Source organism: Bufo gargarizans, chromosome 9 (assembly GCF_014858855.1).
Source record: "Bufo gargarizans isolate SCDJY-AF-19 chromosome 9, ASM1485885v1, whole genome shotgun sequence".
Classification (NCBI taxonomy): Eukaryota; Metazoa; Chordata; class Amphibia; order Anura; family Bufonidae; genus Bufo; species Bufo gargarizans.
In genome coordinates, this window is record NC_058088.1 from 135,925,419 (window position 1) to 135,951,236 (window position 25,818).

Sequence of the window (25,818 nt, forward strand, 5' to 3'; positions counted from 1 at the left end):
AATATCAACACTGATTTTTTTATCGCCGCAGCGTGTGTAAAGTGATTAGGCAGTGATAAAAATAAATAAAAATGTTGTCACTGCGGTGGGGCGGGCGTGGGAGAACGCACGTGTGGGCAAACACTGCGTTTTGGGTGGAGGGCGAGCTAAGGTGACACTAATACTATTATAGATCTGACTGTGATCAGTTTTGATCACTTACAGATACTATAAAAGTACAAATGCTGATTAGCGATACGCTAATCAGCGAATAAGTGACTGCGGTGCGGTGGGCTGGGCGCTAACCGATCCCTAAACTATCTAACCAAGGGGCCTAAACTATCCCTAAAACCTAACAGTCAATACCAGTGAAAAAAAAAAGTGACAGTTTACACTGATCACTTTTTTCCCTTTCACTAGGTGATTGACAGGGGGCGATCAAGGGGTTAATTGGGGTGATGGGGGTGATCTGGGGGCTAAGTGAAGTGTTGGTGGGTGCTCACAGTGATGCCTGCTCCTCTGCTGAGACCAACCGACGAAAAGGACCAGCAGAGGAGCAGGGAAGCCATTTAACACATCATATTTACTAATATGATGTGTTAGCTGGCTTCTGATTCGATTTTTTTAAAATCAGCAACCTGCCAGCGAGGATCATTGGCTGGCAGGTTGCTGACGAAATACTCCTTGAACTTTTGCCGGCCCGCGATGCGCATGCGCGGGCCGGCTCTGACCGAAATCTCGCGTCTCGCGAGATGACGCACGGATGCGTCCAGGAGGAATGAATCAACCACCTTCCGGACGCATCCGTGCGTTAGGCGGTCTGGAGGAGGTTAATCAAGGTGGCCTCTCAGTGAGCAAATGGATTAGGTATGTATTTTTTTTTACCCTGATTAACCCCTGAAAGGCCTCAATTTTAATGTCAGATGTTGCAATCAACAATGAACGTTGCATCTGAGGGGTTCAATGACAGGGGGATGGGGGGAGTGCGATTGCCGTTCCCCGTCATTTTCTTATGAACTTCGCTGAAGCAGCCCAACCGACTTATAACTTTGCTCATCACTAGCCACATTATGTCTACATCGCTGGCGTGGTGCAGTTTAGCCACACTTTTCTGAAAATGTGGTGAAACACTGTCATTTTGTTGCAATTGCAGAAAACCATAGCAAAAAACGCATTGTGGAAAAAAAAAACAGTCATCATCATCACCATAGAAATGAGCGACTGAGGATGATTACTGTATCTGTTATCTGTGCCTTCACTGTGGGGAGGGAGGCTTGTATGTCTGCCACTAACAAAGCCAGTTTTTAGCTGCCCCTTCATGATATGTAGAAAAAAAAAGACAATTTGTGGTAATTCTTTCCTGAAAGTTCCGCCGTGAGCCCCTCAGCTGTCACCTCTCACTGCACCACGCTTCATTGTTTACACTTCTGCACACTTCATTTACATGACCCCGCCCAGCCCCAGGAGAAGGGGCGGGGCTTGTGTCCGTCCACGAGGGGACGATCAGTGCAGATTTCTTGGGATTTCATCAACCTCCTGTGTACTGTGTCCCCGGAGTCGCAGCGACTTATCCGAAGTAAGTGGCAGCATGGTGTGCCTAGGGCAGTGACTGGGCAGAGCAGTGTGGACCCCCAGGTGTGTGCTGCTGGGTATGTGTGGTGTGTAGTGGTGCGGTCAGTGCTATCTAGTGTACATGTATGGCACACATTTGTGGGGTCTCTGTATGTGCCAGGCTGGGCAGTGTAATGGGCACACGGGTCCATCCTGCAGGCGGTGCGGGTATTTTTAGGATGAGGAGGCGGTGGCGCCGGGACATGTGCTCCTGGACAAGTCAGGGCTTGTAGGCGCGGGTGATGTGTACCCCATAGGATGGAAGCTCGGCTATGTGCCTGCCCGGTATGCCAGGAGGTGGGCGGTGGGAGAAGGACAGACTGCTGCTAGGAGCTGCTTTCTCTCTATATACATCTATCTTCGGTCTATAGAAATCTATCTTTTATATATATATATATATATATATATATATATACACACACACACACACACGTGTCAACCTGGGGCCAGGTCCACACCTCAGCTACCTATATATACATATATATACACACACACGTGTCACCCTGGGGCCAGGGCCACACCTCAGCTACCTATATATACATATATACACACACGTGTCACCCTGGGGCCAGGGCCACACCTCAGCTACCTATATACACACACATGTGTCACCCTGGGGCTGGGTCCACACCTCAGCTGGTAGCACAACCAGTGACCGCGGTGTAGCTTCTTCTATATATCTATATATATAATATATATATTTACACACCACTAAATATACTAGTGTGAAGTGTGAACAGGGTCAAATACATGACGCCACCACTTACTGCTAAGCAGTGAAGAAGCTCTTAGCGCATATTATTGATCAGAAATATGTCGAGGCCACCTACCAGACGACAAGGTAGCTTTTAATCAGAGTAAGGGTCCATTCACACGTCCGTTGTTTCTTTCCTGATCTGTTCTGTTTTTTGCGGAACAGATCTGGACCAGTTCTGTACCCATTCATTTTCAATGGGTCCTGAAAAAAAATCTGACATTGTGCTGGACCCTAATAATGGAGCTGGACCCTCCGTGTTAGAGTAGGTCCCACCTGATAAGAAGCTACCTTGTCGTCTGGTAGGTGGGCTCGACATATTTTTGATCAATAATATGCGCTAAGAGCTTCTTCACTGCTTAGCAGTACGTAGTGGGGTCAACTTTATTTGTTTGCTATATTATTGCCGGGTAGCTTGCACCTGCGATTTGTCTCAGGAGGTGCTGTTCCGTTTTTTGCTTATATATATATATATATATATATATATATATACACACATATACACATGTGTCACCCTGGGGCCTGGTCCACACCTCAGCTGGTACTACAACCAGTGACTGCTGTGTAGCTTCATATATATATATATATATATATATATATATATACACACACACACACAATACAGACCAAAAGTTTGGACAAACCTCATTAAAAGAGTTTTCTTTATTTTCATGACTATGAAAATTGTAGATTCACACTGAAGGCATCAAAACTATGAATTAACACATGTGGAATTATATACATAACAAAAAAAGTGTGAAACAACTGAAAATATGTCATATTCTAGGTTCTTCAAAGTAGCCACCTTTTGCTTTGATTACTGCTTTGCACACTCTTGGCATTCTCTTGATGAGCTTCAAGAGGTAGTCACCTGAAATGGTCTTCCGACAGTCTTGAAGGAGTTCCCAGAGATGCTTAGCACTTGTTGGCCCTTTTGCCTTCACTCTGCAGTCCAGCTCACCCCAAACCATCTCGATTGGGTTCAGGTCCGGTGACTGTGTAGGTCAGGTCATCTGGCGCAGCACCCCATCACTCTCCTTCATGGTCAAATAGCCCTTCCACAGCCTGGAGGTGTATTTGGGGTCATTGTCCTGTTGAAAAATAAATGATGGTCCAACTAAACGCAAACCGGATGGAATAGCATGCCGCTGCAAGATGCTGTGGTAGCCATGCTGGTTCAGTATGCCTTCCATTTTGAATAAATCCCCAACAGTGTCACCAGCAAAGCACCCCCACACCATCACACCTCCTCCTCCATGCTTCACGGTGGGATCCAGGCATGTAGAGTTCGTACGTTCACCTTTTCTGCGTCACACAAAGACACGGTGGGTGGAACCAAAGATCTCAAATTTGGACTCATCAGATCAACGCACAGATTTCCACTGGTCTAATGTTCATTCCTTGTGTTCTTTAGCCCAAACAAGTCTCTTCTGCTTGTTGCCTGTCCTTAGCAGTGGTTTCCTAGCAGATATTCTTCCATGAAGGCCTGATTCACACAGTCTCCTCTTAACAGTTGTTCTAGAGATGTGTCTGCTGCTAGAACTCTGTTTGGCATTGACCTGGTCTCTAATCTGAGCTGCTGTTAACCTGCGATTTCTGAGGCTGGTGACTCGGATGAACTTATCCTCCGCAGCAGAGGTGACTCTTGGTCTTCCTTTCCTGGGGCGGTCCGCATGTGAGCCAGTTTCTTTGTAGCGCTTGATGGTTTTTGTGACTGCACTTGGGGACACTTTCAAAGTTTTCCCAATTTTTTTGGGCTGACTGACCTGCATTTCTTAAAGTAATGATGGCCCCTTGTTTTTCTTTACTTAGCTGCTTTTTTCTTGCCATAATACAAATTCTAACAGTCTATTCAATAGCACTATCAGCTGTGTATCCACCTGACTTCTCCACAACGTAACTGATGGTCCCAACCCCATTTATAAGGCAAGAAATCCCACTTATTAAACCTGACAGGGCACACCTGTGAAGTGGAAACCATTTCAGGTGACTACCTCTTGAAGCTCATCAAGAGAATGCCAAGAGTGTGCAAAGCAGTAATCAAAGCAAAAGGTGGCTACTTTGAAGGACCTAGAATATGACATATTTTCAGTTGTTTCATACTTTTTTGATAAGTGTATAATTCCACATGTGTTAATTCATAGTTTTGATTCCTTCAGTGTCAATCTACAATTTTCATAGTCATGAAAATAAAGAAAACTCTTTGAATGAGAAGGTGTGTCCAAACTTTTGGTCTGTACTGTATAAATATATATATATATATATATATATATATATATATATAGTTTTCCAAAGAAGGGGCAGCACTCCAAGGTAAAGGTGAAAACGACCCGCTTTATTCCCCTGTGCAACGTTTCAACTGCTCATTGCAGTCTTTCTCAAGCATAACAGTTGGTGTCAACATATCTACATTTATACCGACAATGCTTTGTGAGTCAATTAATAAAGTGAGTGGTAATTACATGATCAATTATGTGGAAAACATAAAATACATCAAAAATTACATAGTTCATTGTGAATTCATTGTATATATCATATGTCAAAATCATTAGTGTACATACATAGTGAAACCTAGTCAATGATCTTACAAAGATCGTGAACATACATAACCATTTTCATAAAGTGCCTTGTGCTTTGATTAAAGTGATCACCTGTATGTGTTAAATGGCGGTCAATCGGCCGCATAAATTAAGAGAAATACACTTACACAGCGGAGTACTGTGATGGCGTCCGTCTCGGTGTCCCCGGTCCTCCACTGCGCATGCTCGGTAGCCTAGCAACCAGTGCATACAATCACTGACACGCCCCCAAGAATGTGACGTCAATTGTGACGCACGCACCAGCAGCCAGGCCCCTCCCCCGAAGCGTGACAGTTCGGAAGGCAACGCTCCTGTGTCCGGCCTCCAGATCACATGATAAGTAATGTGAGCCGTCGCCTGGCAACCAGGAGGCGTCCGTCCAACCGGCATATCACAAGTCTCCCGGGTTGGTCAAAGCACCTCAATGAGGCCTGTGCAGGGAAGTAAAGACCACATAGGGAATGATTGGGTTGTAAAGTGCTATTAGCTAAATTAGTATAAATGATTATTCTAAAATCAGGATATCAAGCCGTGAATATTGGAAGATTAAGGTCCCTTAAAGGGACAGTGCATACAATCAATCATACTGAAGAGGGTGCGGTATATGTGGATGTGTCACGTGAGTGACCATACCTAAACACCTATAAGGCCACAAGGCACAGAGTGTTGTCCACACCCTGTATCTTTATAGCCAACATCCACCCTAGTGAATCTCCTGTGGCCATAGCATCTTCCATTTACGACTTATCCATTTTTTCTTTCTTTCACAGTAAAAACTGTAGTTCCAACCCCATTCTCCTATTATGGGACTCGACCGCCATAGACAATAGCCATCATTTTCTGCCGCTGTGTTGACAGACTTGAAAAATAAAGAAGAATTCCTTTCAGATCCTGTAAGTTCTGAAAGTAAATAAAAAAATAATAAAAAAGATGAATAATTATAATAAGTAAGATATTAGACACCATAGGTGATTACAATACCAAACTGGCATAAGAGGATAACAAGCCCACAGAGGAGCAAGGAGGATCCCCCAAAAACTACATAATATTCAATTTGAAATCCACGTTCAGGCCCTGTGGTTTGAGCGACTGTAGGCGATGTATCCACCGCAGTTCCCTTTGTTTAAGGGTCACTGTGCGGTCCCCACCCCGTCTGCCTCTTTGGACCTGGTCTATAATCATGCATTTTAGGTCTTTTTCAGTATGGCCATATTCCACAAAATGTTTTGGGACCGGCAGATCCAATCTTTTACGCCTTATGGAAAAGCGATTATTATACAGGCGTAGAGGAGACCACATGGGCATTTTAATACATATATGACAAACGTACTGTCACATGTCAAGTAATGACGGATGTCATATTGTGATCCAGTTCCCGGGTGTGTACCCTTCATCATATACGTGCAGTTCACGCATGTAAGGCATGGGAAACAACCCGTCCTTCTTGTACCAAGAAATGTCTGCACCTTCTTTTTGATAGGGACATCAGCCCTAACCAACCTGTCACGCAGGTTGGTAGGCCACCTGTATGATAAGAGTGGAGGTGAGGCAAGCGACTCAAACTTAGGAAAATTACTCTTTAGGATGGGCCAGTGTTTTCTCAGAATACTAGCCACATTCCTGCTCTGAGTACGTTGTCACAAATGGAATCTGTCTGGGTTTAGGTTCCTTTTTTATCGCCTCCTCCCCCTGCTGTTGCTGTAGTCTCCTCAGATGTTTTTCTAAATTTCTTTGTGGGTACCCTCTCTGTCTAAATTTGTTAACCATTTGCCCATATCTGATGGGTAGGTTTTCTGGATTCTGTACAATTCTCTTCACCCGTAGTAATTGACTACGTGGTAAAGATTCAATACAGGGTCTGGGGTGACAGCTTTCATATCGTAACAGAGTGTTATAATCAGTCGACTTGGTGAAGATATCTGTGGACAATCTGTCACCAACGATGGACACCACTGTATCAAGGAACTGGACCTGCTTATTGGAGTGTGTGAGTGTGAACACAATCTCACTGTCCATACAATTCAGATAACAGTGAAATTGTTCCAAAGACTCAATGTCACCTTGTCAGATGAGGAAGACGTTGTCTATGTACCTCCATCACCCCAGTACCTTGCTGAAGTACATAGACAAGGTCCTCCTCAAGTGCCTCCATGAAGACATTTGCATACGTGGGCGCCACATTGGACCCCATTGCGGTCCCACGTAATTGCAGAAAAAACTGCTCCACAAACATAAAATAATTATGTCTCAGGACTAGGTTCAATAGTTGAATAATAAAGTCACAACATTCTACAGAGTAATCACTACGTTCCAAACATCTCCTGACCGCATTGACTCCCCGTTTGTGATCAATAGAAGTATAAAGACTGGTGACATCGAAGGATGCCACCAGACATCTATTAGGCAGTCTCACGGTGGAAATTTTTTTCAAAAAATCCTCCGTGTCCCTGATATATGATTTTGTACTGATTGCATAAGTACGGAGTATGCGGTCCAGGAAAATGGAAATGTTTGAAAAGATTGAATAAATACCCGACACGATGGGTCGCCCAGGGGAACTCATCAGGGACTTATGTATTTTTGGCAATACGTAAATTATTGGCGTGTGTGGATTCTCTATTAATAGAAAAGAGTACACACTCATCAATAATGTCGTGCTCACGTGTTACATCTAATACATTTGGTGGTTTGTCTGTGGTATGAAGTCACTCCTGGGTAACAGATTAAACCGTCCCAGGGTGAGTTCAGACCCACCTGTAGTTAATATATGGTCAGCTGGAGGTGGATGTTCAGAGAACCAAATCTGTAATTTGATGTTCCTGAACAGACGTTGCATATCCACCTCCAGCTGAAACCAATCAACCTTTGTGGAAGGACAGAAAGACAATAAACCCATCTGAGTATGAGACAAAGGGACAGAGGACATATTTACCACTGTATCACGGATGACGTCACATTCTTGGGGGCGTGTCAGTGATTGTATGGACTGGTTGCTAGGCTACTGAGCATGCGCAGTGGAGGATCGGGGACGCCGAGACGGACGCCATCACAGTACTCCGCTGTGTAAGTGTATTTCTCTTAATTTATGCGGCCGATTGACCGCCATTTAACACATACAGGTGATCACTTTAATCAAAGCACAAGGCACTTTATGAACATGGTTATGTATGTTCACGATCTTTGTAAGATCATTGACTAGGTTTCACTATGTATGTACACTAATGATTTTGACATATGATATATACAATGAATTCACAATGAACTATGTAATTTTTGATGTATTTTATGTTTTCCACATAATTGATTATGTAATTATCAATCACTTAATTAATTTACTCACAAAGCATTGTGGGTATAAATGTAGATATGTTGACACCAACTGTTATGCTTGAGAAAGACTGCAATGAGCAGTTGAAATGTTGCACAGGGGAATAAAGCGGGTCGTTTTCACCTTTACCTTGGAGTGCTGCCTCTTCTTTGGAAAACTACAACCATTTTGATGACCGAATAGGTCTGAAGATTTTTGTACCCGACTACACTAACAATTGCTGCTGTTCTTTCTTTGTGTTACATACATACATATATATATACACACGTGTCACCCTGGGGCCGGGTCCACACCTCAGTTGGTACCACAACCAGTGACCATTGTGTAGCTTCTTCTATATACACTCACCTAAAGAATTATTAGGAACACCATACTAATATGGTGTTGGACCCCCTTTTGCCTTCAGAACTGCCTTAATTTTAAGTGGCATTGATTCAACAAGGTGCTGATAGCATTTTTTAGAAATGTTGGCCCATATTGATAGGATAGCATCTTGCAGTTGATGGAGATTTGAGGGATGCACATCCAGGGCACGAAGCTCCCATTCCACCACATCCCAAAGATGCTCTATTGGGTTGAGATCTGGTGACTGTGGGGGCCATTTTAGTACAGTGAAGTCATTGTCATATTCAAGAAACCATTTTTCCAGTCTTCAACAATCCAATTTTGGTAAGCTCGTGCAAATTGTAGCCTCTTTTTCCTATCTGTAGTGGAGATGAGTGGTACCCGCCAGGGTCTTCTGCTGTTGTAGCCCATCCGCCTCAAGGTTGTGCGTGTTGTGGCTTCACAAATGCTTTGCTGCATACCTCGGTTGTAACGAGTGGTTATTTCAGTCAACGTTGCTCTTCTATCAGCTTGAATCAGTCGGCCAATTCTCCTTTGACCTCTAGCATCAACAAGGCATTTTCGCCCACAGGACTGCCGCCTACTGGATGTTTTTCCCTTTTCACACCATTCTTTGTCAACCCTAGAAATGGTTGTGCGTGAAAATCCCAGTAACTGAGCAGATTGTGAAATGCTCAGACCGGCCCATCTGGCACCGACAACCATGCCACGCTCAAAATTGCTTAAATCACCTTTCTTTCCCATTCTGACATTCAGTTTGGAGTTCAGGAAATTGTCTTGACCAGGACCACAACCCTACATGCATTGAAGCAACTGCTATGTGATTGGTTGACTAGATTTTCGCATTAATGAGAAATAGAACAGGAGAAATCTCCCTGTGCTCAAGCACTTTGCAGAGGTTGGACACAGATAGAGGGATCTCAAATTCAGGATCATTGACCATATTCCCCCTCTGAAAAGAGGAGGTAATAGAGAGCGAATATTGAAACAGCGAGAAATAATGTGGCTTCACCGGCTGCGTACACTCAAGCCTGATGGCCTGAACACAGAATGCAGATGGGATTTGTGTGGATAGGATGTGCAGTCTGTTCATTTGACGTGGGGGATTCAATCTACCCGGCCTGGTATGGGGAATATACAACAGTGCTATTTTGATGAAACTGATTTGTAATTTTTCCATTTCTCTATCTTTTGTAGAATCTCTGGACAGGCTTAATGGCCCTATGTCTACTGTTAGTGGGCAATGTCGTTGGTGGATTATTGGTGTCCGCGAATGTGGCTGCTCTCACCGTATTATGAAGAGGTGGACATCAGTGGGCGCGACCTAGAGTGTGTTAATTGCATATTGTCAATATGGAAGTATAATAGTTATTATGATATTTACAGTGGTGATGATGGAAGTGCGGAGAAACTGGGCGTAACAATGCGGTACCAGTCAGCATAAATAAGTCACACCATGATACACTGTATACGATTGTAAAGGGTTAAATCCCACGGAAGCTACTTATTAGTGAGAGTGAGTGCATGGGGGGTGGCACTATGGGCCCTCGGGTTGTCAGCTGGGAAACCAGGGGACAGCCGTGTGATCCATGTGCTGAGCAGTGAGACTTTTGCGGTTGTCACTGACAGCATAGTAAGATCCCTCAGCCCTCCCTGACACTCACGGAGGCATTTTGTGACGATTATGTGCATTTTCGCTAATGCGATCACCCGGGTTGCCCCACTGATGTTTTAGCCTGGATGTAAACATTCCAGGTTACCATGACCACTTGCACGCCTCCTTAATGCTGAGTGGATGTGGCCGTGTCACATGGTCTGCCCTCTCCTCTTCCCTCTACGACTTGTACGATGCGCTCCACGGTATGACGTGCGTTCCAGTGAACGTGAGGGCATGGGTACACAGCGTGGGCTGGGAGGAGGGGGAGGACTGTCCGACCCTGCGCATGTGCATAGCAAGGATGGGGACGCCAGCACTTGCGGCCACGTTGAACCATTGATGGTAGGCGCCACTATTTTAATACTTTATGGGATGCAGCTGCATCTCTCTTATGATAAGAGATGTTTTTAATCCTTGATGTATATGCACCTAGCACTTTTGTATCACAATCTATACAGGCATTTGGCTCTGATATGTTGGATGTATAAGATTTACACTATGCACTTTATATTAATATTTGTATAATTACTGGATTTTTTTATATACTTTTGTATTTACATGGAGTTATTTAGAATATGGAAATGACATGGAGAGTGTCATGTGACAGAGCACTTTGAACATCATGTGATTGATACTATGTGATTGATAACATGTGAATTCACTAATTGTACTATGTGATTGCACTGGCTTGTGGGTATATATATACCCTGTGTTTTGCACTGTTGTATAGCTTGACAAAGGCCTCATTGAGCAGGCTGAAACGTTTGGGGTCTTCACCCTTTCACTGAAATCTGGAAGTACTGCCTCTTCTTTTGGATACCTATACAGCGTGGAGGAGAAGCCAGCCTCCAGGAGGATTTGCACCCAGTGCACATTGTCTGACTGTGGTTGCTGTGGGCAACCTTGTTAATCGTCATGATTTTGCTGTATAAATCGTTGGTTGTTACGATAAAAAATGTCATTTATAACCGAAAAGTTTCTCAAAACTAGTGAGAAAACCATGTGTGAGCAAAACTCAAATGGATCCGATAAACAACAACACACATATACGTAAATAACAAAATATTTTATTAATTCATCACATAAAGGACAAAAAACCGTAGACATGAACTAAATAAATAAATAGCAGCAATAAAGTGGCGACACTGCAAGTCAGCGCCCCACCAAGGTTACAGTGCGAGTGTATCCCCCAAGCGCACGTCACTTACTAGCCTGTGCCAACCACATGGTTAAGCGAGAACACTGTTCTCATACACCGGCCAGGTAGAGACGTGGGCTTGAAATAACGATATAATAATTGCCATGCTAGCTGTAATGAGAATATGAAAAGGATGCAGTGTGTGGAAATTCACCCAAACAACAGCACCAGAATGTGCAAGCGTGCATCCAACATATAACACTAAACTGCCAGCATGGAAAATACATATAAAATCAGGTAAAGGGGAACCAACCTTGAGACCCTGGTGAGCGCACCCCTGACGCGCGTTTTGCTCAGCTTCTTCAGAAGGGGCGTGTCTATTCAGTCAAGCTGCTCCACTTTTGAATCACACCACAGCTGGGAGATTGCCCCAACAACCTATCACACTATACCTAACTTACTTGCCTATTCCATCGCCTCCGCCCATCCCCGGCTGCGGCAATCAAACCACCGACGTCACCACTACATCACATCCGCTTCGTCATATCCGCCCAAAGTTGCCGGCACGAAGCCTATTGAGCACATCACTTCCGCCCATCCTGTCAGTAGTCCGGTCCGTACTCGCGCTATCAGTGGTCAGGTCCGTTCTCATATCCCATCACCACATCTTACATCCACACACCCGGTCCTAGTTACTGTTGAAGACCCAATTTATATACCTAATGGCAGATATTGTGAGGTAAACTAACACTTCTATATCTTTAACCCTGACGCTCGTCACCAGCCCCAAGGTTCATTCCCCAGTACATAAATACAGATACACAGTGGTAAGAATGTCGGAATAAGAATGGTCATAACTCCAGCACAAATATCATACATGACATATGCAGTAAATATTACTTATTAAATATATATATATATATATATATATATATATATATATATTAAATATTAAGCATATATTACAAGGTGATTAGTGCAACATAATGAATAATTACACAGTTCATAGGTGTGTGCAGACACCACAAAGCACCACATCACTAATAGCTCGCCTCAATAAATTAACCTAATAAGAATAGATAAGTACATTATGACCTTTCCACACATACATAACATATCCACTCATACCGCCTGGTATAAAACCACATATACATATATGTCAATTCTTTCTTTTTTCATTTTTCTGACCACGTATACCCCTATACACCAACCTAGCCTTGACAATCAATATTGCCATGCCTAATACGTAATTATTTACATATGCACCATCTTAATAGATGAAGCATTTCTATTATTATTGTACACAAATGTGAATCAAAGCTCAAAAGTAAAGTGCAAAAGTGCCAGTGAAAAGTGCTCAGTGTGCATGCTATAAAGTGCAAAGTGAAAACTAAGGGAAATCATACCAAATGGTAAATAAGAATAATGATTATACCAAACTCATTATAAATACAATTATATGTAACATGGATACCTAAAATTGCATTCCTCCAAGAACGCAAAAATAAAATATCAACTACCGTATTTTTCGCCCCATAAGACGCACTTTTCCCCCCCCAAAAATCGGGGGGAAATGGCCCTGCGTCTTATGGGGCGAATGCTGACAATTTAACATCGCTGGATGCGATGTAGCGTGAGCTGGGGCCGGGGGAGGGACTGGGAGGAGGAGCTGGGGGCCGGGAATAGCGGCGGGGCGGTGCAATCAGTGTAGTATAGCCCCGCCGCTCCGGTATACTAATATTAAATGTCTTAGTCGATTAAAATTTATTATATATGCCCCCTCACTCCTATATTGATAATCGTACCTTAAATCCTATTCCTAGGTACTGTAATGCAGGCTGGGCGGGCGGCAGCGTAACTCCGATGTCACGTGCCTGCGCCGCCTACTTTATGAATGAAGCAGGCGGCGCAGGCAAGTGACGTCAGCGAGTGACGCGCCGGCCGCCCGGCCTGCATTACAGCACCTAGGATGAGGATTTAAGGTTCGATTAGCAATATAGGAGTGAGGGGGCATATCTAATGCAATTTAATTGAATAAGACAATTAATATAAGTATACAGGCGGCGGCGGGGGGGGGGGGTGGCTCTATTGGATGATCGATCTGATGGCACAGTTAAGGGGGGGGGGGGTCTGTGGATGCCACTGTTATGGGCTGGGGGGCTGTGGATGGCACTGTCATGGGCTGGGGGGCTGTGGATGGCACTGTTATGGGGTGGGGGGGTCTGTGGATGGCACATATGTAACAGTGCCACCCACAGATCCCCCCCTCTAACAGTGCCATCCACAGATCCCCCCTGTAACAGTGCTATCCACAGATACCCCCCCCCCTGTAACAGTGCCATCCACAGATCCCCCCCTGTAACAGTGTGTCAGTCATCCACAGATCCCCCCCATAACAGTGTCCGTCATCCACAGATCCCCCCCCATAACAGTGTCCGTCATCCACAGATCCCCCCATAACAGTGTCCGTCATCCACAGATCCCCCCATAACAGTGTCCGTCATCCACAGATCCCCCCATAACAGTGTCCGTCATCCACAGATCCCCCCATAACAGTGTCCGTCATCCACAGATCCCCCATAACAGTGTCCATCATCCACAGATCCCCCCATAACAGTGTCCGTCATCCACAGATCCCCCCATAACAGTGTCCGTCATCCACAGATCCCCCCATAACAGTGTCCGTCATCCACAGATCCCCCATAACAGTGTGTCAGTCATCCACAGATCCCCCCCATAACAGTGTGTCAGTCATCCACAGATCCCCCCCATAACAGTGTCCGTCATCCACAGATCCCCCCCATAACAGTGTCCGTCATCCACAGATCCCCCCATAACAGTGTCTGTCATCCACAGATCCCCCATAACAGTGTCCTTCACAGATCCCCAGTAATAGTGCCACCCACAGACCACCATTAGTTCCAAACCCACCAAAAGCACACCTTTTGGTTAAAAATAATTTTTTTCTTATTTTCCTCCCCAAAAACCTAGGTGCGTCTTATGGGCCGGTGCGTCCTATAGGGCGAAAAATACGGTACATAAGTGAATAACCATCTATAGGAATATACAACATATTGATCACACTATGACATATTGATCACACTATGGCATGTCCGCTGTTTTTATACGGGTACCAGACTCTATAGTGGTCACTACAGTCCCAAAAGATCTTGAGATATGGGCGAGGCCTCGGTGATGACAGGAATCGGGTACACATCTCTCAACCTACAGCATATGGAGTCACGTGGGTACATCCCGAATAGAACACTAAATCAAGACCTGTTAAAATACAAAGAATAAAACCATTAATAATGACAGTTAAAACCAATTAATAAGTCCTGGGTATTGGACCCAGACCAGGAGCAGATGAAACCCCGGAGGCCTACTAGTCCAAGCTGAGGGCACAGCGGAGCACCACACTACGACATGAATGAAGGAAAGGAAAGAAAAAGAAAGAGAAAAAGAGAAGGGGCAGAAAAGGGGGGGAGGGGGGGAGGGGGGGAAAGGAGAAACCAGGGAAGGGAAAGGGAAAGGGAGGGGAAAGGGAAGGGGGAAGGGGAAAGGGAAGGAGGAAGGGGAAGGGGGGAAAAAAGGGAGGGGGGGGAATTGGCAATGAGAGGGGCAATAACCACTCAACCGGAGGTCCAAGAGGAGGGAAGAAAGGACATTACCCAAATTACTTAATCAGAGGAATGGGGCAAAACTATTGCCCTCATTCAACCCAAATGGTGCCACTGTATTCAACAGAAATATCCATTTTGTTTTTGAGCTAGTGTTTTCTTCCAATCACCTCCTATTGGGGAGATAAGTACACGATCCACACCTCTAATTCTTAACAATGTCCCATCAGAGCTATGTTTCTCTTTAAAATGTCTCGGTAAGGTCTTCTATTCTGTGACATCTTGTTCTTCTCTTGCTGCCTCAATGGAAAGGACATGTCTCACCCTTCTTCTTAACTGCCGGGATGTCAATCCCACATAGATGAGATTGCAGGGGCAAATTGCCCAGTACACAACACCAATTGTTGTGCAGGTGATGGTGTGTGTGATCTTAAACACCTTATCTCCTGCCGGATTGTGGAAGTGTGTTGCTCTGTCCATATTGGCACAGGCAACACACTTCCCACATTCCTTGCTCCCCCATGGTGGCCCTTTACTGCCAAACAGCCTCACTTCCTTGCGGACATAGTGGCTGCGGACCAATTGGTCCCGCAGATTTTTTGACCTCCGGAAGGTTATTGAAGCCTGTGGGGGTATCACCTCCTGTAGCTGGGGATCCGATGTCAACATGCTCCAGTACTTATTTAACACCGTGTTTACCTCTTTCCACTTACTGGTGAATCCTGTGATGAATCTGATCTGTCCCGAATCCTGCCGAGTATGCTTCTTATATAGTAGATCACTTCTCTTAGATAGACGAGCTCTCTTGTAGGCCACCTCTATGCATCGATTCCCATACCCTCTCTCTCTGAATCTTCCTCTCAGATCCTCAGCCTGTGTCTCAAATAACCCATCTGACGAACAGATTCTGCGAGCTTGCAGGAACTGCCCCACAGGTATGCTTTTTATCAGGTTTCCTGGGTGAGACGACCCTGCATGTAACAATGCGTTCACAGAGGTTTCTTTATGATATAGGTTGGTGCCTAGATGGCCATTGGTGTCCACCTGAAAACACACGTCCAGGAACTCAATATTCGTACGAGCTACCTTAAAGGTAAGTTTAATATTTTTATTGTTGTTATTCAGTAATCGGATATAGTTCACAAATTCCACCTCGGTCCCCTGCCAGATAATCAGTATATCATCAATATACCTACCCCAGTATTGGACTTTACTGGACTCTGGCAGGGGACTAGATTGGAGGATGTCCCTCTCCCACAGCCCCAGGAACAGATTTGCATATGAGGGTGCACATGCTGCCCCATAGCCGTACCCTGGAGCTGTAGGTAGAAGGACCCCCCAAAAAGGAAGAAATTATGGGTGAGGACATAATTAAGAAGAGTTAGAATAAAATTACACTTCTCCTTACCCATAGTCGTGGTCTTCAAGAAGAACTCTGTAGCTTCCAACCCGTCATGATGTTTAATTGACGTATAAAGCGACTCAACGTCGCATGTAGCTATCAACATGTCATGTTCAAGATGTATTCCCTCTGTTTTCCTCAAGATGCCCGTTGAGTCTTTTAAATGTGTAGGTAACCCCTCCACCAGCGGCTGTAAAAAATTATCGATGTACTTACAAGGGCATTATTTAGACCATTCACCCCTGACACGATGGGCCTACCAGGGGCCTTGATTGGGTCTTTGTGGATCTTAGGCAACAAGTACAGGGTTGGAATCACAGGATAATCTGGTAACATATGGGAACTCTGTTTCGCAGAGATAACTCCTTGTTCAACCCCCAATTGTAGAATGGCCTCCAAATCTTGCTTGAATTTTATTGAGGGGTTAAAGGTTAACTTTTTATAACAGCTACCGTTCTGTAGCTGCCTTTGTACCTCCTTCTCATACATGCCTATGCCCACCTTTGTCCGCCTGTTTCACAACCACGTCATCCCACTTCCCTATCTCCTTCAATGCTTGTCTCTCCCCACTCGTACAATTATCTCTCCCCTTTTGGTCAGAGATATGTGAGAGTTCACGTTCCACCAAGTTGACAAAATAGTACACATTTGAGTATAATGATAGGGGTGGGAAATTCTTGGATTTTGGGACCAGAGTCTTAGGAAACTCGCCAGATTTATCCACTGCTTCCTGTTCATCCAAAAGTGTAATCAGATTAGCTAGTGCTTCCTGTTCCATTTTCGTGGCAAAATTAGGATCCCCTCTCCGGTGATAAATCTTTTTAAAAACCAGGCGTCTGGCAAACAAGTGTAAGTCCTTCACTGCGGAAAAATAATCAAACGTACATGTTGGTGAAAAGGATAATCCCTTCGCCAATAGTGACATCTGGTCACTGGTAAGCACGTGCGCTGACAAGTTTATTACCTGTAGTTGACATCCGCCATCTTGGCCCCTCCTCCCTGCAGGTAATTTCGTTTCTGCGGGTCTGCATCTGTTATCCCTTCTTGGGTACCTCCGAATCTCTTGTCCAGATATAGAGCCATCCTCACTCCTAGACGTACGTGAGGACAATGAGGCGGACCGTGTTCTTCCCTCTTGTGTCTTATGCTTCCATTTATACATTCTGTTACTTGCCATATCTTGTTGGTCACGTTGAAATTTCCTCGTTTTAACTGTTTTGATTTGCTTTTCCCAGACCAAAAAGGCCTCCTCCATTTCTTTCTTGAAGCCTTCTAGTTCTACCACATTTAGCTTCTGGGATAGCTGTTCCTCAAATCTCGCAATCTCCCCATCCAGAATATTCTTACCGTTGGATTCAATAATAAGACGCATCAAAGTTACTGAACATGAACCACAGGCAGTTTCCCATCTAGTATAAAACTCCTCATCTTCTTGCCCGTAGGAAGGGAACATCTGTACCCGTAGACCTCTGGGAATGAGTCCCCTTTCTATATATTTGTCCAACGTAGCTCTATTCCACCACAATTTCATGCGTCTGTGTAATGTGCTCCTCAATTGCGCCCTCAGCTCGGAGGCACTCCTACCTCCCGGGTCTGGGCCCACCGCAGCGCCACCTGCAAAAACTGCATCCACCTGGGAACTCCAGGTTGACTCATGTGAGTGAAAGTCCATCCTCTCTGCTATTAGCAGCTCCTCTGTGAAAACACAGGAAATAACAATTATAACCGAAAAGTTACTCAAAACTAGTGAGAAATCCATGTGTGAGCAAAACTCAAATGGATCAGATAAACAACAACACACATATACGTAAATAACAAAATATTTTATTAATTCATCACATAAAGGACAAAAAACCGTAGACATGAACTAAATAAATAAATAGCAGCAATAAAGTGGCGACACTGCAAGTCAGCGCCCCACCAAGGTTACAGTGCGAGTGTATCCCCCAAGCGCACGTCACTTACTAGCCTGTGCCAACCACATGGTTAAAGGGGTTGTCCGAGTTATGAAAAAAAATAATATAGCACTGAAAATCTGATATATAACTGAGCTGAGCAAGTTTTATGCAAAAAAAAATATATATTTTTCCTAATTTCCCTGGTTCTTTTCTGGCTCTTTGTTTACATGCAATAACAACAATCTCTGCCCCTCCCCTGCTCTGTTAAGGGAGTGAATACAAGAGCTGCCCTGAGTGACATGTCTGCCTGCTGGGAGAATCAGCAGCATGTTGTATGTGTAGGACTACAAGTCCCAGCTGTATAATGACACTGCTAAGGGAGTGAATACAAGAGCTGCCCTGAGTGCTGGGAGACTCTGCAGCATGTTGTATGTGTAGGACTACATGTCCCACCTGTATAATGGCATTGCTAATACACACAGGATCTTCCCCCTACCTTCTTGTGCAATGTTCTCTCTAGTATTCAGCTCCAGTGACCAGAATTGTCCCTGCTGCAGAGCTGTGCAGCTGAAGGGGTTAAGTATCCCAGCAGAGAATAGACGGCAGCGAAGGGGGGGCATGGCCTGCACAGTGATGTTTCGCTTGTAAACAAACATTATCAGCACAGGGAGAGAAGCTGACATCACAGGTCATGTGACCCTCAGTGAAATCTGAGAAACCAGCCACTGGAGATAAAGTGAGTGAATTGGAAAGCTGTTACATTTGCTTAGTTAGGAACATAGAAAGAATAAAAAAATAACTCGGATAACCCCTTTAAGCGAGAACACTGTTCTCATACACCGGCCAGGTAGAGACGTGGGCTCGAAATAACGATATAATAATTGCCATGCTAGCTGTAATGAGAATATGAAAAGGATGCAGTGTGTGGAAATTCACCCAAACAACAGCACCAGAACGTGCAAGCGTGCATCCAACATATAACACTAAACTGCCAGCATGGAAAATACATATAAAATCAGGTAAAGGGGAACCAACCTTGAGACCCTGGTGAGCGCACCCCTGACGCGCGTTTCGCTCAGTTTCTTCAGAAGGGGCGTGTCTATTCAGTCAAGCTGCTCCACTTTTGAATCACACCGCAGCTGGGAGATTGCCCCAACAACCTATCACACTATACCTAACTTACTTGCCTATTCCATCGCCTCCGCCCATCCCCGGCTGCGGCAATCAAACCACCGACGTCACCACTACATCACATCCGCTTCGTCATATCCGCCCAAAGTTGCAGGCACGAAGCCTATTGAGCCCATCCTGTCAGTAGTCCGGTCCGTACTCGTTCTCATATCCCATCACCACATCTTACATCCACACACCCGGTTCTAGTTACTGTTGAAGACCCAATTTATATACCTAATGGCAGATATTGTGGGGCGCTGACTTGCAGTGTCGCCACTTTATTGCTGCTATTTATTTATTTAGTTCATGTCTACGGTTTTTTGTCCTTTATGTGATGAATTAATAAAATATTTTGTTATTTACGTATATGTGTGTTGTTGTTTATCGGATCCACCCGATAAAAAATGTCAGTTAAATATATCATATAGGAGACACACACAGTGATATTTGAGAAGTGAAATGACGTTTATTGGATTTACAGAAAGTGTGCTATAATTGTTTAAACAAAATTAGGCAGATGCATACATTTGGGCACCACAAAAAATAAATGAAATCAATATTTAGTAGATCCTCCTTTTGCAGAAATTACAGTCTCTAAACGCTTCCTGTAGGTTCCAATGAGAGTCTGGATTCTGGTTGAAGGTATTTTGGACCATTCCTCTTTACAAAACATCTTTAGTTCATTCAGGTTTGATGGCTTCCGAGCATGGACAGCTCTCTTTAAGTCACACCACAGATTTTCAATTATATTCAGGTCAGTGGACTGAGATGGCCATTCCAGAACGTTGTACTTTTTCCTTTGCATAAATGCTTTAGTGGATTTTGAGCAGTGTTTAGGGTCGTTGTCTTGTTGAAAGATCCAGCCCCGGCGCAGCTTAAACTTTGTCAATGATTCCTGGACATTGGTCTCCAGAATCTGCTGATACTGAGTGGAAACCATACGTCCCTCAACTTTGACAAGATTCCCAGTCCCTGCATGTCACGGATGGTGTTGCAGAAAGCTGGAACTTAGAAATAAACATCCGATTGGCTTGATCCCAAACTAAGGAGCATATGGGTGAGCCCTATAAAACCCCTAGAGCTCTCCCTGACTGCTATGCCCATGCAAAGGTCTTTATGGTAGACGATGGCATGTCCTCGTACCTTATACTATGTGACACTTAATGTGGACGGAGTCAGGGTCACCTACAATCAAGCCAGCAAGAAAACACAAATAAATGAAACAGACTTATCTGAGGAATTAGGAGAAGCAGCCTCCAGCAGTGACCACAATCCAGGAAGAAGTATAAACCGCAAAGTGAGGCAGTATGGGAGGGAATATAAAGGGAGACAATCAGTGCAAATAGGTGACAGCTGGGAGAAGGAAAGGAGATTGAAAGTGAAACCAAAACAAAGAACATCATACAACAGGTAGAGAAGAACGTCTGCCCGATCTTCTCACAGAGCTGGCGGTGACAGTACCCCTCCCTCTATGGGTGGACTCTGGACACTCAGAGCCCACCTTCTCAGGATGAGACCTATGGAAAGCCCTGATGAGACGAGTGGCCTTAATGTCCGCCACTGGGACCCACATCCTCTCCTCAGGACCATAACCCTCCCAATGAACGAGGTACTGGAGAGAACCGCGGATAATGCGAGAATCCACAATCCTAGAGACCTAAAATTCAAGATTACCAACAACAATCGGAGGAGGAGGCAAAGAGGAGGGTACAGTGGGTTGGACATAAGGTTTTAATAGGGACCTGTGAAAAACATTATGGATCTTCCAAGTCTGAGGAAGATCAAGACAGAATGCAACGGGATTGATGACGGACAAGATCTTGTAAGGCCCAGTAAACCTAGGACCCAACTTCCAGGAGGGAACCTTCAGTTTGATATTCTTTGTAGACAACCACACCAGATCCCCCACATTCAGGTCTGGACCAGGCACACGTCTCTTATCCGCCACACGCTTATATCTCTCATTCATCCTCTTCAGATTACCCTGAATCTTTTGCCAAATAAATGACAAAGACGAGGAAACTCTCTCCTCATCAGGTAAACCAGAAGACCCCTGTCCAGAGAATTTCCCAAACTGTGGATGAAACCCATATGCACCCAAAAAATGGTGACTTATCAGAGGACTCCTGGCGACGGTTATATAAAGCAAAATCAGCAAGGGACAAAAAAGAACACCAATCCTCTTGATTCTCCACCACAAAACAGCGCAGATATGTCTCCAGATTCTGATTGACGTGTTCTCTCTGACCATTCGACTGCGGGTGAAAAGCAGAAGAGAACGATATCCGAACCCCCAAGCGAGAACAGAAAGCTTTCCAGAATCTGGAAACAAATTGCGCGCCCCTATCAGAAACGATGTCTGAAGGAATGCCATGCAATTTAACAATGTGATCAACAAACGCTTGCGCCAACGTCTTAGCATTGGGTATCCCAGGAAAGGGAATGAAATGCGCCATTTTGCTAAAACGGTCCACTACTACCAGAATCACAGTCTTCCCCGAGGAATGAGGCAGGTCCGTAATGAAGTCCATGGACAGATGCGTCCAAGGACGGGAAGGAATGGGTAACGGAAGGAGAGAACCCGATGGCCTTGAATGGGGGACCTTGGCACGAGCACAGGTCTCGCGGGCTGCCACAAAACCCTCAACCGTCTTACGAAGAGCCGTCCACCAGAATCTCAGAGCAATAAGATCCACTGTGGCTCTGGTCCCCGGGTGCCCAACAAGGACAGTATCACGGTGCTCCTTAAAAACCTTGTGTCGTAAAGCGAGAGGCACAAACAACCTCCCAGGGGGACAAAGATCAGGAGCCTCTGCCTGGGCTGCCTGAACCTCTGCCTCCAAATCAAGATAAAGAGCAGAGACGACCACCCCTTCAGCCAAAATGGGACGCGGGTCTTCAAAGTTCCCCCCTCCCGGAAAACAATGTTACCGGGCATCTGCCTTCACATTTTTAACCCCAGGGCGGAAAGTAACAACAAAATTAAACCTAGAAAAGAACAAAGACCATCTGGCCTGTCTCGGGTTCAGACGCTTGGCCGATTACAAGTAGGCCAGATTCTTATGGTCTGTAAACACGGTAATAGGGTGTCTGGCTCCCTCTAACCAATGGCGCCATTCCTCAAAAGCTAATTTGATGGCCAACAATTCCCTATCTCCCACATTGTAATTTCTCTCTGCAGAGTTGAGTTTTCTTGAGGCACACGGTCACCATTTGGCAGGAGAGGAACCCTGAGATAAGACCGCACCCACACCCACCTCAGAAGCGTCCACCTCAACAATAAAGAAGAAGAAGAAAAATCTACCCCCTTTTTAGTGATATCAGTGAGTGGCTTAACAACAGAGGAATAATTCAAAATGAACTTTCTGTAATAATTGGCAAAACCCCAAAACCGCATCAGCGCCTTCTGATTCTCAGGAAGCTCCCAATCAAGCACAGCGTGGACCTTCTTAGGGTCCATGCGAAAACCAGAAGCGGAGAGAAGAAAAACAAGAAATTGAATCTCCGGAGCCACAAACACATTTTTCCAGTTTAACGTACAATTTATTATCCCGCAGAATCAGCAAGACCTGACGTAGGTGGTCTCGATGAGTTTTGAAATCAGGAGAAAAAATCTAAAGGTCATCCAGAGACACCAGTACAAATTTCCCCATTAAATGATAAAAATGCTGTTCAAAAAATGTTGGAAGACGGCCGGAGCATTCATCAAACCAAAGGGCATAACCAAATTCTCGAAATGACCCTCAGGTGTATTGAAGGCCGTCTTCCATTCGTCCCCTTCTCTGACCCTGACTAGGTTGTATGCCCCTCTAAAATCCAACTTAGAAAAAACTTTAGCCCCAACAATCTGGTTAAACAGGTCCGGGATCAGAGGAAGCGGATATGGGTCACGAACTGTGATACAGTTCAGCTCCCTGAAATCCAGACAAGGTCTTAAAGAACCATCTTTTTTCTTAACAAAAAAAAAAAAAAACAGCGGCAACGAGTGACTTCGAGGGTCGGATGTGTCCCTTTCTCAGGCTCTCAGAGATATAAGTACGCATAGCGACTCTTTCAGGTTAGGAGAGAGTGTATAAACATGAATTTGGCAGTTTGGCGCCTGGGATGAGATTAGCAGGGCAGTCGTACTCCCGGTGCGGGGGCAACTCCTGGACACCACTCTCGGAAAACACATCCGAAAATTCAGAGAGAAAAGATGGCACAGTCTTGGTAGAAGACGAAGCATGACATATCCTCAACATGAGCATCACCCACAGTCAAACGGATATTGTTAACTATGCCCTTTAAGGATCTTTGAGAAAGTGGAGCGGAATCAATAGCAAAAACAGGTATATCCTTTTCCAAAGTGCATACCTGGAAACCATGCTTATTGCAAATTGATTATCAATGAGATTGACAGCTGCTCCACTATCTACAAAATCTCACAATGTTCTTGCTGTCTAGCGCCACCCTGGCAGGTAGGAGAAAACGGGAACTATAAGTAAATTGCAAACCTTCAATTTCCGCATCAACCTTGCCAATAGTAGCAAATGGAAAGTTTTTAGAGAGTTTTTTCTTTTTGTTTTTGTTTTATTACCCTCAGAAAACTCCATGAATATCCTAGAGGAGCAAATATTAGCCAAATGATTTATACCCCCACAACAGAAACAAACCCTCCTCTGAGAGCTGAATCCTCTAATATCAGAGGCAAGCAAACCCAGCTGCATGGCCTCCTGCTCAGAGGGGTTTGAGAGAGACTGAGACCCCTGTGCACTGAATGAGACAGCCCCACTGTCCTTGGACTGAATATGACAGGAAGGTAAAAAGAGATGAAAAAGGTGGGGGGCGCCAAGGTGAAGAAAAAGAATAAAAAATATTCAGATAAGGGCGGTGTAGTAAGTCTATGGAGAGTTACTACTTTGCTACTCCGATTTGTGCTACTACTTTACAGTATCGATATATTGCAAAGGCATAGATATCACTGTGTCTATGTAGTTAGCGGTAGTCTCAGTATATGGTAAGCCTATATTAGGGCTGCAGTAAACGAATATTTTTGTAATCGAGTAATCTATTGATTATATTTCTCGATTCATCGAGTAATCTAATAAGAAAAAGCTACTTAAAATAATGTACGTAATTAGGTATGTATAAAGTTATTGGTTTGAAGGGGTTAATAACTTCATACATGCCTAATGCCAAGGTGCTTCCATTAACCCCTCCAAACCAATAACTTTATACATGCCCATTGGGTTTGGAGGGGTTAATGGAAGCACCTTGGCATTAGGCATGTATAAAGTTATTGGTTTGAAGAGGTTAATGAAAGCACCTTGGAGGTGCCTTCATTAACCCCTCTCTAAACCAATAACTTTATACATGCCAAGGTGGTGCTTGCAGCCTCCATTAACCACTCTCTCTCCATCTGCCTCCCCCCAGCCTCTGATCTGCTTGCCCCCAGCCTCTGATCTGCCTCCCCCCAGCCTCTGATCTGCCTGCCCCCAGCCTCTGATCTGCCTGCCCCCAGCCTCTGATCTGCCTCCCCCCCAGCCTCTGATCTGCCTCCCCCCAGCCTCTGATCTGCCTCCCCCCAGCCTCTGATCTGCCTCCTCCCCAGCCTCTGATCTGCCTCCCCCCCAGCCTCTGATCTGCCTGCCCCCAGCCTCTGATCTGCCTGCCCCCAGCCTCTGATCTGCCTCTCCCCAGCCTCTGATCTGCCTCTCCCCAGCCTCTGATCGGCCTCTCCCCAGCCTCTGATCGGCCTCTCCCCAGCCTCTGATCGGCCTCTCCCCAGCCTCTGATCTGCCTCTCCCCAGCCTCTATCTGCCTCCCCCCCAGCCTCTGATCTGCCTCCCCCCAGCCTCTGATCTGCCTCCCCCCCAGCCTCTGATCTGCCTCCCCCCCAGCCTCTGATCTGCCTCCCCCCAGCCTCTGATCTGCCTGCCCCCAGCCTCTGATCTGCCTCTCCCCAGCCTCTGATCTGCCTCTCCCCAGCCTCTGATCGGCCTCTCCCCAGCCTCTGATCTGCCTCTCCCCAGCCTCTGATCTGCCTCTCCCCAGCCTCTGATCTGCCTCCCCCCAGCCTCTGATCTGCCTCTTCCCCTCCCCCAGCCTCTGATCTGCCTCCCCCCTCCCCCCAGCCTCTGATCTGCCCCTCCCCCCAGCCTCTGATCTGCCCCTCCCCCCAGCCTCTGATCTGCCCCTCCCCCCAGCCTCTGATCTGCCTGCCCTCCTCCCCCCAGCCTCTGATCTGCCTGCCCCCTCTGGTAACGCAACCCCCCCCTCCCTCCCCAGTATTAATCATTGGTGGCAGTGGCCACAGGGTCCCCCTCCTCCCCCCCATCATTGGTGGCAGTGTCAG

General features: G+C 45.4%; 1 protein-coding gene across 4 annotated transcripts in view; it reads left to right on the forward strand.

The window, feature by feature from the left end:
- Positions 1-1,455: 1,455 nt before the first annotated feature.
- LOC122946794 (tumor necrosis factor receptor superfamily member 19-like) overlaps positions 1,456-25,818 on the forward strand; it is a 239,890-nt gene continuing 215,527 nt past the window's right edge. Inside the window, exons 1-4 of one of the 4 annotated variants that reach the window (XM_044306620.1) lie at positions 1,483-1,555; positions 9,794-9,925; positions 15,876-15,946; positions 16,026-16,104. In XM_044306620.1, coding sequence (XP_044162555.1) covers positions 16,038-16,104 — 67 coding nt within the window. In that variant the 5' untranslated portion in view covers positions 1,483-1,555; positions 9,794-9,925; positions 15,876-15,946; positions 16,026-16,037. Of the gene's footprint in view, positions 1,556-9,793; positions 9,926-10,520; positions 10,596-15,875; positions 15,947-16,025; positions 16,105-25,818 lie in introns of those variants that run through there. The other 3 variants (XM_044306617.1, XM_044306618.1, XM_044306619.1) reach the window with 3 other exon arrangements.